Source organism: Alexandromys fortis, unplaced genomic scaffold (assembly GCF_014885135.2).
Source record: "Alexandromys fortis isolate MF-2015 unplaced genomic scaffold, M_Fortis_MF-2015_v1.1 scaffold_96, whole genome shotgun sequence".
In the NCBI taxonomy this organism is placed as follows: Eukaryota; Metazoa; Chordata; class Mammalia; order Rodentia; family Cricetidae; genus Alexandromys; species Alexandromys fortis.
Window position 1 is genome coordinate 5,331,358 of NW_026068053.1, and position 15,676 is coordinate 5,347,033.

The following is a 15,676-nucleotide window of genomic DNA, read 5'->3' on the forward strand; positions in this document are numbered from 1 at the left end:
AAAGCAAGACAAACTTATTGCATGCACCCACACTCCATTGCCTCCAATCAGTTCCTTCTTCCCATGGTTCCTGGCAGCTCTCAGCAGTCTATTCGTTTGTGACTATTAGAAGCTCCACTGAGGAGGAAGGAGCACCAGAGCCATCAGAATCAGTCTTTCAAGAAGGCTGTCAAATATGAACCTTTCTGAGGACACTGTATAGCCAAGCCCTAAGAACACATAAACTCTGGGCCCTCCCTTTCATGTGGTTTTGGTTTAGGAAGAGACTGGACTCAAACACAAATAATATATGCACATGAATTAGAGGGCAGAATTACAGAATGGGGCCCAGAAAAGTATCTGACCTCAGCACTTGTAGTTCAAGCAAGTAAAAAAATCCCTCGGGATGGAGGAAATTGAGGGTGTTGGACAGGAGGGAGAGCCAGGGTTTAGAGTTCTAACCTAAAAGTCTCTCATGGAGACATGTCTGAGATAAGCAGATTCACACCTTCTCTAGATACAAATTACTTTGATGTTTTGTAAAAATGTCTTTCTTTTCCAGCTATTGAGATCAGAGTTCTGAGATCTGTGAAATTCTATACTTTCTATCTCATAAAATTGATCCTTTCATCACATGGTAAGAAATGATCCTTAAAATAAAATGGCCTTCTTTCAATTAATTCAGAAATAGACACCTTAAATCTAAGATTAATGACCAGAGAATTGCACAACAGAGCATTGTGTGTTCGTTAGGATGTGCTGGTTTCAATGTCTTTCTACCTTTCCCTATATTGTGACATGGAAGGAGTTACTCAGGCACACTGTGCTGCTTTCTTCTTTATCTAGATAATTTTATAAAAATAAACCTTCTAAGCCTGGAGTGGTGGCTCACACCTTTAATTCCAGCACTTCGGAGGCAGATCTTTGTGCGTTGGAAGCCAGCCTGGTCTACATAGTGAGTTCTAGGACAGTCAGGGCTACATCTAGAGACCCTGTCTCAATAAGCAAAGCAAAACAAAACAAACACAACAAAAAAATCTTATGCAAGAAGCTCTTGAAAGGTATGTATAAAAGTCCTTATTAATACGTTCTCACACAGGGCACTGGGAGTGGCCCTTTCATCACTTAGAAACACCTTTTGCATTGAACTTAGTAAACTTAATGATGGCCATGGGTCATTTTGAGGCAAATCTTGCTTCCCAGTGCTTTCATTGCAGGATGGGAGAAGCTGGAGGTCAAGCTTAGGAGCTGAGTTAGCTGTTGTTTTATCCATTTTCAGTTTGTGTTTTATGTATGAATCTTTGTGAAAATTTTCATACATTTATTTTTTTCTGGGACTCGCTACAAAGTAAGATTTCTTCTCCCAGGAAAAACCTAGGACTTGTTAATAGAAACAGCACAGATACTTCATGCAGCAAGGAAAAAAATCACTGCCCACAATGGAGTATGGATGTATTAGTTAGAGATCTAAAGCTTAGCCAAACAGAGCGGCATATGTTGGTAAACCCAGCAGCCAGTAGGTAAAGGCAGGATAATCAGGAGTTCAAGACCAGCCTCTGTTACATAGAATGTCACAGCCAACCTGAATTATATGACATCCATCTCAAAAAGTGTAACAAATAAAACAAAAATAAAAACCAACTAGGTGTGTGTGTCTGTGTATTATAGATATATTTTTCTGTCTTAGTTATAAACTTCAGGACAATTACTATTTCCTTTTCTTACTTGGCTCAGTTTCTTCTCATGAAAAAGAGAGATAATAGTCTTCTGTGAGTAGGCATGAGCCTTGTGAACTTCCTGTGAACTGTTGGAAAGTGTAAGGCTAACACCATTCCTCTTTCCTGCTGGGCAGAGGTCATAGGAACCAATGGGAATCATATTTACCAGTGGAGTTCAAACACTTGTTGGTTTATGGGTGTCTTGGTAGAGTGCTTAAGAACATAAGGCTGAAACTTCTTTTCTTGGAAGAGAGAGAGAGAGGAAAAGAAAAGGAGGGGGAAAGATAAAGGAAAGGAAGAGAGAGAGAGAGAGAGAGAGAGAGAGAGAGAGAGAGANCACTGAGATCATGTCCTAACAAAGCTCCTTTGAGTTGCTGCTGGGAGTGGCTGGGTGTGTCTAGTCATTCCTCAGCCAGAACGCTGTGTATATAATCCCGTCATAATGTCTGTAATGTTTAAACCCATAGGCAAGAAAAACCACCAACAAAACAGTCACCAAGGTTATTAAATATTTGGTCCACAGACTACTTTTGTTGAACTAAAGGAAATTGCCGTATGATGAAAGTGCAGTAAGAATAGATAATTCATTCTTTACGCCATAGTCCTTCCCGCCACCCCCAAAGCCCACCCACTGTTTTGATGTGCATGGTCTGTAAAATGATGGCGTGTTTTACAAGAAAGAGACCATTATGAATTGTTTGGGGAGTTATAGAGCAAAGAAATTTTTCTACAAACAATTATATCCTTTCCTTAAAGAAATGGAACATGGTTGGATGAATAAGATGAAGTGGCCTTAGGAATCTATAAAGAGAACTGGGGAAAGCTTTAAGGGAATACCTGATTTCAAATTTACGGTGGGATTCGTCATTGTTTGAAATAGTTGTATCTATGCAGCATACCCTTCCAAAAAGAGGTGATTTCTCACTCATTAATCCCACACCCACCGTGCCAGAGACCATTCAGAGTTCTCGGGAACAGTGAACTCTGTTACATTTTAACAGCAGAAAGCACATGCCAGTGCACGCTGACTTAATCATATAGTATAGGGTTATGGAGTATATGGAAAGCTGTCAAATTTGATTTTTGTTCTGTTTGTTTTATTTCCTACAGGTTCAAATTTTATTAAGAGCTAAAAATACTGAAACTGCTCAAGAGTTGGATTTTCATGAGGCCTCATGACAAAGGGTTATCCATTGTAATAAGAACTGAACTGCAACCCTTTCCCAAAACTAGCATGCATCCGTCACACAGCGCTGGGTTTCGTGAAGACGGCCTTCCAAGAGTGTGTGTACTGGGGCTATATTCACTGTAATCCCCTCTCCTTCCCATAACCCTCTAGTTTTCCCCTCTTTGTGTCTTCTGTTTTCACATAAATGGTTTTATGTTGCTATTAAAATATAGGATTTTTTTTAACACTCCCATTCCTCTGACAACATTGTCCTTTCCAGGATTTCCCTCCGGGCGGTGTATTTTCATACTATAATAATTATCATAGATGTCAGACTTGACATTGAAAACCAAGCTACAGCATTCTTAAGAGCCATATCTAGGTCTTCTTCTTGGTGTCTCGATGCCCTAGAGACTTGATTAGGTCTGACAAACTTGAAAAGGGCTTAGCTTTTATTTACTTAATTTTATTTATTCTTCTCTCATGTATTACACCCTGGCCACAGTTTCCCCTCATTCCACTGCCCCCAGTCCCTCTTAACTTCCCCTCTCCCCCAGATTCACTGTTTCTCTGTTTCCTTTCAGAAAAGAGCAGGCCTTCTAAGGATATCAACCAAACTCGACATAACAAGATGCAATAAGACTGGGCATATACCCTCATATCAAGGCTGGACGAGGCAACCCAGTAGGAGGAAATAAGGTCCTGTGAGCAGGTAAAAGGGCCAGAAGCACCCCCACTGTTAGGAGTCCTCCCAAAACCCCAAGCTAAAGAACCACAGTATGTATGCAGAGGGCCTGGTGCAGACCCATGCTAGGCTCACTACCAAAAAGAGAGACGTATTTCATCAACCAAAGGGCCCTTAGCAAGAGGGCCCCATGGGAGAGATGGGACAGAATTGCCACGCCAACAGCAGGAATTCTCTCTAGGCCGTTCTCTCCTGTAATTGATCTGTTGTGTTTTCTAGAGACTAGTTTGGAAATGTGTGAGTTTACACATATGAGACACTTGTAGAACTCCATCCCTCCCCACTTCTCAGCTTCCTGTCTTCTAATGGGAAATATAATGTTTAAATGTATGACCACCACAGAGAAAGATATCTCACGGAAATAGTTCTTTCCAGTCAAATAAAACCCAGATTTTCATTTCTACTCATGAAGGGAATCACCTTTTCTGCAGTCAGTAATTGTGCTTGTTGCGCTGTTACCATGAACATCAGCTTCAGCTAGAAGACACAGACACTCGGATACGTTGTCCAGAGCACTTCAGCAAGTGAGCGCTCTTGTAGGGGAGAGCTCTGTTTAGCCATTTGCTGCCAGGCCCGTCTAATTTGTCTCCTGCAGTCTAATTATGCCCTGCTCCTTCCTTGTTTCCAGACCTTCCTGGTCCTCTGAAGCCCAACAGCCCTGCTTTGATGCCTCTCCAGCATCAACTGTAAAGCAGAAAGATTTGTGCTCATCTGTGAACTACACTGGAGTGGGCAGTCACACGCCAAGCTGACTGTGTGTTGATGTGCACCGTCAGGTGCTTTAACTCACTCATGTCTTCTCTCTCTACTGTGTTATTTGGAAGCCCCTCAGGGACAGGGAGCACAGCACATCCCTAAGTATGTGGCACCTCTATCTTTCAAACCATCAGAGCCAGGCTGTGCTCAGGCTCCCAGGGAGCTGCTGAACTCCTCCAGTGGAATTAGTTCCTTCCAGGATGGGCAAAGAGCTAACAAGAATGTAACAGAGGGAATTCAGACATGGAAAAGGGCACACGACCAAGCACTAAGATTTCAGATCTCTTAAGATCTTCGGATCGCAGTAACAAGGAGGGAGCAGTCCAGTGCTGAACAAATAGCGTGGTAAATTAGCTGTTAATATCCCATTCCAGGTTCTGGGCCACTGCGCTTATTCTGAGAAACCAGCAAAACACTACTAAAGTTTCCACATGTATGTGAATGTTGTATATTTCACTTTACAACTGAAGAATCTAGGGCTAGTGAGATTAAACACTTTGTTTAGGATTTCTCCAACAATCAGTGGTCGAGACAGTTTGCAAACTCATGACTTTGCCCTCGAATCCACATTTCCCCCACTACAGCTAGACACTGGGGTATTTTATGAGGTGCACTGGCCATTTCCCTGTCTTTATGATCTTGCTGTCCATGCTACACTGACGCCCGGGATGGTGCTTTCAGAGTTGAACTCATTTTCATTCATGAGTTTGATTCTGATTATAACAAGACTCAGGATAAGGAAGAGGAGAAGCTATCAAGTCACCTTCCTTCAGTCAGTCAACAATCTTTCATTGACTGCTTATGACAAATCCTGGAGATGCCAAGGAATGAGTGAGGCTGGCCCTTATCTTTCAAATTCTAGTAGTCAGTGTGGAAGATGGTGAAGGAAAAGGTTATGGTGAGACAAACTACCGTAAGAATAAGGAGCGTAGGTGATAGCTTCAGAAAAACAGCTGGCTCACTTTTGGGTGCCTCCAAGAAAGCAGGGTAGGAAAAGAACGTATCCCACACGTCAAGGAGCTGCAGGAGATCTGGATTTGTGAAATCAGGCTTCCCCCCAAACGTTTCAGAACAAGGCTGTGTCCTCTACTGGGACACAGCCACTTTGCAATTCTATCAAACTATTTCTGCTAATCAATTTGATATTGCATGTTTTGTCTGCAACGCTATGCATGTTTTGAGAACGAGCAGTGGCACTCTACGTGGAAAAGATGGAGGTCAAGTTAGGAGTTCGTAGTAGTTTTTTCTATCACCACCTATTCTATTCTTACTTTCCTCCATTCACCTTCTCTTGCTGGCTCGGCAGGTAGGCCGCCTTTATTCTGTCTTACAGGCTTTCACTTAGTGCAGGGCTGGCTCCACCGACAGACTCTTCCTGCCCGAGCTTGTCGCAGGCCATCTGAAGCTGTGCAGACTGCAACAGCAAGTTCGGCCTGAATCACGTCTTCCAATTTTGTTCAGGCTGCCAAGAGTTATGAGTAAGAGCGCGCTGTGGGCGGGGCCGGAGTGGGAGGCGGGGGCGTGGCCGCAGGTGAGCCAGCTCCCCAGGCCCCAGAGCAGGGCTTTCACTGCCACTGAGAGCCTACCTCCGCCTGTTTCCCTTGCAAAGCATTTCCCAGGATACCAGCTGCTCAAGGTAAGCATAGTGGGGCAACAGGGCTGGTGACTTCCCTCTTCAGGACAAGTAATGAAACAGCGATTGACTCCAAACGGTGAAGAAAGTGAACAGATTTCATCAAGGGTAGCCGGCCTTCAGTGTGATGGGTCGCAGTCCCAGCTCCTAAGGCGTTGTTTGTGCGTGGCTCTGGGAAAACCCTCTCCACGCCACGTAGCCACCTTCGCTCAGAATATGAAGAAAGCAAAGGACACGAAGTTTGGGTGATGGTGGTGTGGGGAGCAGCAGTGATTTTGGGGAGACTGAGATTGTTTCCAGACCTACCGTGGAATACAGGGCGGATTTGTGATGCAGGGTGTGGTATTTAAGGCCTGGAGAAGATTGAGAGGAAGAGAATCGGGGACAACCTTCCTAATGAGCCGTGTGGGTTGAAATGAAGACTGCTTTGTCATTTTACACGTTAGATCAGTGTTCCTTGTCTGACAACTGTGTTCTGGGCAGAATCATTCTCTCTCGGTCCTATTAGATTCAGCAAACTTGAAAAAAAAATCGTGTATTTCCACATAAATTTCTGAACTTTGAGATGTGCTGTCTCTTCCTCATGGGTAACAATAATGATAATAATACAGAAGTTTTATGGTTTCGTTCAAACATTTCATACTGAAAACTTGATTTAATGCAATAGGCTGTTTCATTTGCCAAAACTGCATCTCAGAACTGGGGAACCTTGACCAATTTTTGCTCAGCTGCTCAGGCTGAAGAAAGGTTCAGCGGTAAAGTGATGTCTACAGTCACACAGCTTGAAGGCAGGGCGGCTTAAACAGCAGAAGGCTTCAGACTGACAGGCATGTTCTATGACATAAGTTCTGGTAAAACTTTCCTTTATCTTTTCCATCTCAAGAGAATCTTTAACAAAATTGTGTTACAAGCATCAGTCACCTTAAAGTAAGTGCAGGCCTTGATGAGCTCCCGGATGGGTGGAGAGGAAAAAGCCCAGCAGAATAGGACTCTAGCAAGTGAGTCAGCAGCTTTGCACATCCTGCCCGCAGGATGTCGCTTCAGTCGCTCTGGGTTTGACTTTGGAGCATGCAGTCTCAGCAGTTTGGGTCATCCAGGTGTGGCCAGGTTAGTCTGGCATTGTCTGGCAACGATGTAGTGGGCCAGCAGTTAAGGTTGGCGGGCACCTCCGAGGTAGGAAATGACAGATTGTCCTCATTACCAAGGCCTGCACTCTACTTTCCTGACATGAAGGCAATTTCTAGACACCTTTACCCGATCACTTCATTCAGTTCTCATAGTGCGGCGTCACACAAGGAAGCTAGAGAGTCTCATAATTTTTTCTTAATCTGGTACTGTTTTCTCCTCCTTGAGTCAGAAAGTGAACCATAGAGGCAGTGTTCCGTTCTTATGCTTCGGGTCAAATTATTGCCCAAGGACCAGTCATCTCAAAGCTCCAAGAGGGATGGGCTTGGTGGCAGAAGCTTGTGATCCTAGCCTCTTGAGAGGCTGAGGCAGGAGAATGGCCAAATTAAAGGCCCACTTGGGTGAGAGGGAATTTAAGGTCAGACTGGGTAACGTAGGAAAACCCTTATTTTAAATTAAAAGATTAAAAAATTGGACGGGGGTCATAGCTCAGTGGTAGAGCATCTGTCTGGTATGCATAAGGTTCAGCCTTCAATTCAGCAATGGGTGAGTAGATAAATAATACCTAAGAGAGGTTCTTCACCAACTCTCCTGTCTGTGCAATGAGGCAAGTTAGGCTAAAGGATAGTCGTAATACTCTGGTGTGGAAAACTGCATTTTTTTTCTTTAGACAGGATCTCCCTATGTAGTCCCCCTCCCCCTCCGCAAGATGGCATATACTATGTAGGCTCTTCTAAACTCATAACCCATGGCAATACTTCTGCCTCAGCCTTCTTGGTATTGGTATTACAATATGAGCTCTCAGGCCTGGCAAAAATTTAGTTATTAAGAAATGAAGAAAAAGTATGGACGTAGTCCTCTCTCTCTCTCTCTCTCTCTCTCTCTCTCTCTCTCTCTCTCTCTCTTTCTCTCTCCACATGTGTGTGTACACGTGTGTATATACATATGTGTGTGAATCAAATGAGCATGGCAGACAGTCTGTAGATAGGATGACCTATATCATTTGACTGTGGGCATGCAGGACAACAGCCATACGCTAAGACAGTTTCAGGCAAAGTCGGGTTCATAATCACCTTCCTGCAGGGAGCTTTATCTCTCCAGACAGCTTCAAGATGAGCACATTTGAGGATCACTGGCTTGGATGCTTTATGTCCTTGGGAAATCTTTGCAAAAGGAAATTATCCATCCAGAGAAGTGAGCTCTTCTCCCTCATCCTAGTGCATATGGCTCCATTCATTTATTCATTTTATTTTATTTTTAATTGAAATAGAATGAATTACATCATATCTTCTTCCCTTTAATCCTTCCAGCCCCTCCTAGTTATTCCTCCTTAATTCTCCCCTTTCTTCAACAAGTTGATAGCCTCTATTTCTTTGATTGTATTTGTTATAGCCCTTTAAGTGTGTTGTGTGTGTGTACAGATATATTTAAATAGAGCCTGCTGAATCTGTTTTTGTTGTTTTGCTTGTATGGTTACAAGCTGAGCATTCAACGTTGGACAGTCAGTAAGGGGCTCATCGCTGGGAAGGATGAGTTCTTCTCCCAGCCGTCCAGAGTTGCTGCTAGTTCTCTGTCTAGGTGTTGGCCTCAGACTTTCCACTCTTCCATGTTAATGTATCCATTGATATTGCTATTGTTCTGGTCCTATTTATGCAGCCATTTCTAGGAAAGACTGTTTCACAATAGATTTCCTGGTATTTTGAAACTTAAAATTTTTCCATCCCTTCTTCCAAAATGTTCCATGAGTCATGGATGTGATGTAGATGTCTGTTGGTGCTGGGTTAAATCTATCAATCTCCACCTTATATCCAGTTGTGGTTTCCTGTGGTATACCCTCCATTTGCTGAAAGAGATGATTTTTTTTTTGATGAGGGAGAATAATGAGGAGGAGGCTGTAGTAGGGAGGAGAGATGAAGATTAATATAGAAAAGGGAGACAAGGGACAAATAATACCAAGGTTATTTGATAGGCCTCAAGGAATTATATTATTTTTTATTTACATAAAATTATATACAGAACATATAAGGTAATATGTCTGTCTATCTATCTATCTATCTATCTATCTATCTATCTATCTATCTATTAATCATTTATCTACCATCTACATTCTGTCTGTCTATTTATGAATCATCCATCTATTTTAAAGGAAGTTAAACCTCTTGGGCTGCCAATGCTACCCATAAGAACCATAAACCAACAAAAAGGACAAAAAGTCCAGTGCCAGACACAAGAACCCTTTCAGAGGGTTGGCCAGTGTAGGCCAAGCAACTTCCAGAACAATATAGATAATTGGCATAGCCCTGTGTTGCCTAGGAGGGTTGAGAATGGATCCCTATTGCTGCAGGCACTACACACTTAAGACACAGGACTCAGAAGATTCTAGCTGGATCTGACCCGCAAGTCTCTTTCCTGTGGTCTAGCTTCCATGGCTCCAGAAAATACTATGCAAGCTGCCAAGGGAGGGACGCTGTTAAACAGCCCTACCCAGCTGTAACACCTGTGAACTATGACAATTACCACCATGGCAAGGTGTGCAAAAGGTGCAGTCAGTGGCACTCATGTCTAGTGACAACCAACAGTTGTCTAATTGTACATACGGCCCACTCAAGAGGAGGGAAGCTATGCCTGGTCCTGGAAACCCAGTCAGCTTCCAGGACCAGTGAGATCATGGACATTAGAAAAGCATCTACTAGCCCCACTTTACATAATTCCTTACTCCATTCTAAACCTTATCGTATCCTCACACTACAGCTAAGTGTTATTCTGCTCATTTGCTTCAGTTGTCTCTGGTCTCCTTTTGTCTGATTAAGTCCATCTTATCCTTTTAGTGTGACTGACTTTGTTGTCAGTGCTTCTCTGAAGTGTCTCTGAGATTTTTGCTAGGGGTGAGGTGCTTTCAGGGTTCCCATGGTAACTGATACATGCTATCACTTGGGCCACTATCTGATGCTTGGTAGAGGCAGAAGCTAGGATATGTGCACCTTGGGAATGTCTTTGTTTTTTTCAATTGTTTTCATTTATTTTTATATTATTTGTTTTTCCTGCATGTATGCCTGTGTGCCACATAAATGCAGTGCCCACAGAGGCCATTAGATCCTCTGGAACTGGAATCACAGATGGTTGTCAACCACCCTGGTCCTCTAAAAGAGCAGTCAGTGCTCTTAATCACTGAGCCATCTTTCCAGCCCCCACCTTGGGATTCTTACTGCCTACTTCTGCCTGGCTTGAGTTAGGTGCTTACAGCTTATAGAATGAAATATCAAAACATAGACAGCTTGAAACATCAGATGCAGAAAGAGCGAAAATTCCTTCAAGTAGGAAAATCAACCAACCGAAGAAACAACCACAAGACCCAAACAAAAACAACATATTTTCTACACACAGAGGAAATCTTGGTATCTTTGAAGGGGATTATTAAGAATACAGTATCTTTTGAACTTGAGAAACTTCAGAAAAGTTAAATGTGAGCAAAAACCCAATTATGAAGAAAGAAGGTGAGGCGGTGTGGCGGGGAGGAGCTGGGCTGGGATCCCAAAGGAATGAATTCTAGGTTTGGCCTTGTTACTCTCACTCCCTGTGTGGGAGGCCTGGGAGAATCTCTCCATCTTCACTTCACCCGTTTTCTAAATGAAGAGGTGGGGCCAGGGTAGATCTTATCCCAAGTTAAAGGTTTATGATTGTACAATACCTCACCACAGAATTGCAGAAACAAGGCTCTTGACTTTCAGTTCTCATTTTCCTTAACAACTGAAAAAAACTAATTAAGATAAAACATGATCACATCATTTTCCTCTCCTCCTCTGTCCCACCCCTGCTAGCCCCTCCTACCTCCCCTCAAATTTACAACCTCTTTTTCTTTGATTATTATTGTCACGTATTTTTATAAACACATAAACATATAAGTACAGACTACTGAATAGTCCTCAGTGCCGCTCGGATGCTTATGGTTTCAGGACTGGCCAGGCTGGTGTTGTTTCACTAGTTAGGGGTTCACCCTTAGTCAAAGGGCTATAAATTTTTGAAAACTGTATTTGTGTTACTGCTTGTGGAGTCATCTGACTTCCTCCTGTCAAGATGAAAGTTATTCCAATGTGGGTATGAAAGGTGAAGGTTTTTTTCTGGGTTAGAGTCAAATAGAATAATGTTGTTTTTTTTGTCTTTTTTTTAAAAAAAAAAAAAAACTTGGGTTGTGAGCCCAACCTTTAATGACTGAGCCATCTCTCCAGCCTGAATAGTATCTTTAAAAAAACTGATCCTTGGATTTTCATGAAAATCGAAGAAGACAATCCTGTACAGAGGCAATGAAAAGGTGGAAACAATTGAAATGGTTTTAGCATTTTTGAATACAAATTTTTAATCATGTAAACTTATTATATGGGGCTTATTCATCTGGATTTGGAATTTACAAGTTTTAAAATAGAATTTGCGTGTGCAAAACAACCTATGTAGGAACTTCACACTTTTTTCTGGGTGTTACTGTCCACATGTCTGAGATTTGCTTAAATTCATAGTCTTACAACACAGGGAGGCGCCTGTTGGCTGTACTCAGTCTTCTCTCCAGCTCCCTCAGAGGACAGCAGCTTTACACTGTTTTTCAGGTCACTCAGGACAAATCGCAGAGCCACTGGTGTGATTTTCCATTTGATAGTTGGTTGATTTCCTAACTGGTGGCGGTGTGCCACCTGTCTTGTCGCTGTGACAACATATGTGAGGCGAACAGCTGAAGGCAGGGTGTGCTTCCTTTGTCTGTCAGTTGCGGAAGACACAACCCGTCGTGACAGGGAGGGGACCGCAGGGTGGGACGAGCGGGGGACAGTCAGGAAACAGCATGACTGACGCCTATGCTCAGCTTGCTTTCTGTTTCCATTCAGTCTGGGGCCCTGGCCCCTGGAATAGTGCCACCCATAGTTAGAGTAGCCCTCTATCTTAATTAACCTTAGAGACCACCTCACAGGCATGCGCAGAGGTTTGCTTCCATGGGGCTCTAAATTACACTAGTTCACAGTGAAGATGAACCATCACACCACTACAACGCTCTCCATACATACGCAGACCTTACACTTGATACCTTTGGGCTGCATCCGATGGCTGCGCTGTAAAGACTGCTCCCTTTCTTCACAGCCAAGGAGATTTTCAGAACAAGGAGCCAGTTGTCAGGCAGACATGTGGGTTTGGACTTCAAGGCCCACCATGCAGAGGAAGGTTCTCTGTGCTGATGGAGCCATGCCGTCTGTCAAGTGTGCATCCATTTATAGTTAACAACCACAACCGGGATCCAAGCCTCACATTGTAATACAGCACTTGTATTAGTATTGTAACTAGACTTATTGAAAGTTGAGTGAGTCTATGCACAGAGTCATTTAGGCAGAATGGATCTCAGCATGCTGGAACTAAGGAACGGCAGAGTGAACATCTCCTGACACTCTGACATGCTTCCTGGAGGAAGTATTGAACAGTTTGTGGGGATCTGACTTTAGGTTTCTCTGTTTGGTGAGGACACAGTTCCTCATTTCCCACACAACTCAGGTCGAGCTGTGGTTGTGGAACACGCTGCTAGAGGAAGCCTGCCTGACATTCTATTCTCCAAGTCTCTCACATATATTTTCTAAACCTGGAGTCAGGAGTCTCTCATATGCTCTCCCGTGGTGGGCAGATGGCTCCAAGCCCTTCACAGACACACAGCAGAGGATTCTGCTGATTTCTGTTCACTTCACACTGGCCAGCCTTTATGCAGGGTGACAATGTCATGGTCCCATCTGAGAGCAGGAATAGGACTAATGGCTTTTTAAAAAAGCATAAATGCCCACCATAAGTTTCAGGTGCCCTGTGATAGATTTGTAATAGGCACACAAACCTGTGTGCTCTTGCTATACTTATCATAGGCATAAGCAGAAGGACAATGTAAGGGAGAATGGCTTGTGGTCACCAGTGCAGGGTGTGTGTGTGCGTGCGTGCATACGAGCGAGCAAGTGAGAAGAGGGGGGCAGGGGGTGGCTGGTGGTCACCAGTGGGGGAGGTGGGGAGGTCAGGAAATGTGACTGGTGGTCACCAGTGGGCTCAACTTTGGCTTTCTTTTGCTAATAACTGTGATTTTCAGATTCTCAGGAATATTATGATCTATTTGAGTCACTCTACATACAGCCCTATAAAGAGAAATCTGAACACCGTTCTGAACCAGGAATCCACTTTTTGATTTTATTCTCTTGTCTTTGCATTTGTAATCTGTTTAGGTCTAAGATGAAAATTGTGATCCTGTCCTTGTACTTGACTCTAAGACATTTATGGGTCCTGGCTAAGGAAACCTTTGACCCTGAGTACTAAAACTGTCTCTCGGACCTCAGCATACACATCCTGTCTAAGCTATGTAGCAGTTTGCTCTCCTTGTATGTATACAGGTTATCTTTCATTTCTGTGTCTCCGTATCTATATTTTCTTTCCTATTCTTAGAAAGACATTTGTCACATTGGATTAGCCTCCACCTAACTCCAGTATGACCCCATTTTAACTAATTTAAAATGCAGAGACCCTCCTTCCAAACAAAGCTAAATTCATAGATATTAAGAACTAGGAATTTGCTGGGCAGTGGTGGTGCACGCCTTTAATCTCAGCATTGGGAGGCAGAGTCAGGCAGATCTCTGTGTGTTTGAGGTCATCCTGGTCTACTGAGCTAGTTCCAGGACAATCTCCAAAGCTACACAGAGAAGCACTGCCTTGAAAAACCAAAAAGAAAAAAATTTAGGAATCCAGTGTATTTTTAGAACAAAATTATACACTTATTAAATATAATATCATAAAACTGCTACAATTACTTTTTGATATACAAATAGATATTTTGTCTAATTTAACCAAAATAGTAACTGAAATATGTGATTATAAAGCGGACTGAGTTTTTCTAATGGCATCAGTTGCTCTGATTGCTTGCTGAGGAAGTGGCGCCAGGGCTGGGCACCAGATGCTGGCCACAATGAGAACAGCACACACAGAAGGCATCATGCGCCTCAAGACATTTGCCCTGAGGTTTCTTCATGTCTGCAGTTCTTTTGGAATTTACCGAAAGTTTCTTCTTGTCTCCTGCCCTAGATCATTGCTTCACTGAAGTACATTTCTTACTGCAGTTGGCAGGATGTAGCTGAGAACACATTTTACGTTGGAAATTAAGTTATGTGCTTGGTTCCAGGCCCACGATGGACTCCCTGAGACTGGCAAATTCTGCTTTTGCTGTTGACTTGTTCAAACAGCTATGTGAAAAGGAGCCCACGGGAAACATTCTCTTCTCTCCAATATGTCTCTCTACTTCCCTGTCACTTGCTCAAGTAGGTGCCAAAGGTGACACAGCAAATGAAATTGGACAGGTAAGCCAACCAAACCTTGTTTTGATTTTGAATGGGGATAGTTGCTAGAATTCATAGTCAGGGCCTAAGATAAAAGACATGTAGCTGGACCATCCCCAGGGCTCTCTTAGTCTCTTCTAAATGTAAACATTCACTTATGGGTAGCATGCTCTATATTTAGAATGGGTAGCAGGTTAGGATGTAGAATATGGGGGTCTGACAGATGTTCCATTCCCCAGTGACTGTCAGCAAGTCACATGACATCCCTCACCTGACATATCTGAAGATCAGTCCATGACTTGTTAATACTTCATTGCACACACTCTTGGTAAATGGGAAAAATCTGTCCCCTGCCCCTTGCCCTACATTCAGAGAACAAGAACTGCTCTCAACAGACACTTTATTTAGAACATAATATTAAGATGTGAGCTCAATCAAGTTCCACTCTAGAGTATTTCCAATTTCAGAAGTAACATTTTAAATGATCTATCTCCAAGCTGGGATAGATAAAATAAATTGCATACACATATGTTTTAGAACACTGGGGGTTTGGTTATCTCATTTGAGAGGCATGGACTAAAGCAAATTTTCCCATGTAAATATATACATAATTATATAGATGTTTCAGAGTTTCTTTGGGGCTGTGCTTGATTAGCTTGGTAAAGTTCTTAAACGAGCTGATTTTCTTGATTGCTGTTTTGAGGCCTCACAATCTCTTAGATAGTACTGTAATTCCAATTCCATTCTATTATTTTTTTTATGTAGATTGATGTGAGGTTAAAAAAAAAAGACCCTTTCTCTTCACAAGCTCATCGGTATTTAAAATCACAAGTATCCATAAAATCATGACTCATAAATGTTGCCCAGGTTAGGATGAGAGACCAAGAGAGGCAGAGGCAGCTACTTGAGTCCTAGGGAGAGCTGCTATGAACTCCTCTCCAAATGCTCCAACCCAGCCTCCACTTTTCACTTTTCATCCCTTTTTCCAGAAGGGCTGTGGGGCCTGTCCATTCCTCAACCAAAAGAAAAGTATTTCAGTGCATGTGACATATCTGGTTTTACCAAAACTTCTGGTCTTTTTAAATATTATTTTTTCTTAATTCTTGGGAATACATGCACACACACACACACACACACACACAATGAAACGATAATGTTCATCCCCATTTAACTTTTCTAACTTCCTTTAACCTCCCCCTCCCCCACATTGCTTTTTTCACG

The 15,676-nt window shown here is 42.8% G+C and overlaps 1 protein-coding gene across 4 annotated transcripts in view; it reads left to right on the plus strand.

The window, feature by feature from the left end:
* The first annotated feature begins 2,475 nt into the window (after nt 1–2,475).
* Nucleotides 2,476–15,676, plus strand: part of Serpinb5 (serpin family B member 5) — a 26,321-nt gene continuing 13,120 nt past the window's right edge. The window contains exons 1-3 of one of the 4 annotated variants that reach the window (XM_050119792.1): nt 2,476–2,981; nt 3,450–3,577; nt 14,302–14,476. In XM_050119792.1, the coding sequence (XP_049975749.1) occupies nt 14,309–14,476 (168 nt within the window). In that variant the 5' untranslated portion in view covers nt 2,476–2,981; nt 3,450–3,577; nt 14,302–14,308. Of the gene's footprint in view, nt 2,982–3,449; nt 3,578–4,236; nt 4,387–4,726; nt 6,003–13,171; nt 13,508–14,301; nt 14,477–15,676 lie in introns of those variants that run through there. The other 3 variants (XM_050119790.1, XM_050119788.1, XM_050119791.1) reach the window with 3 other exon arrangements.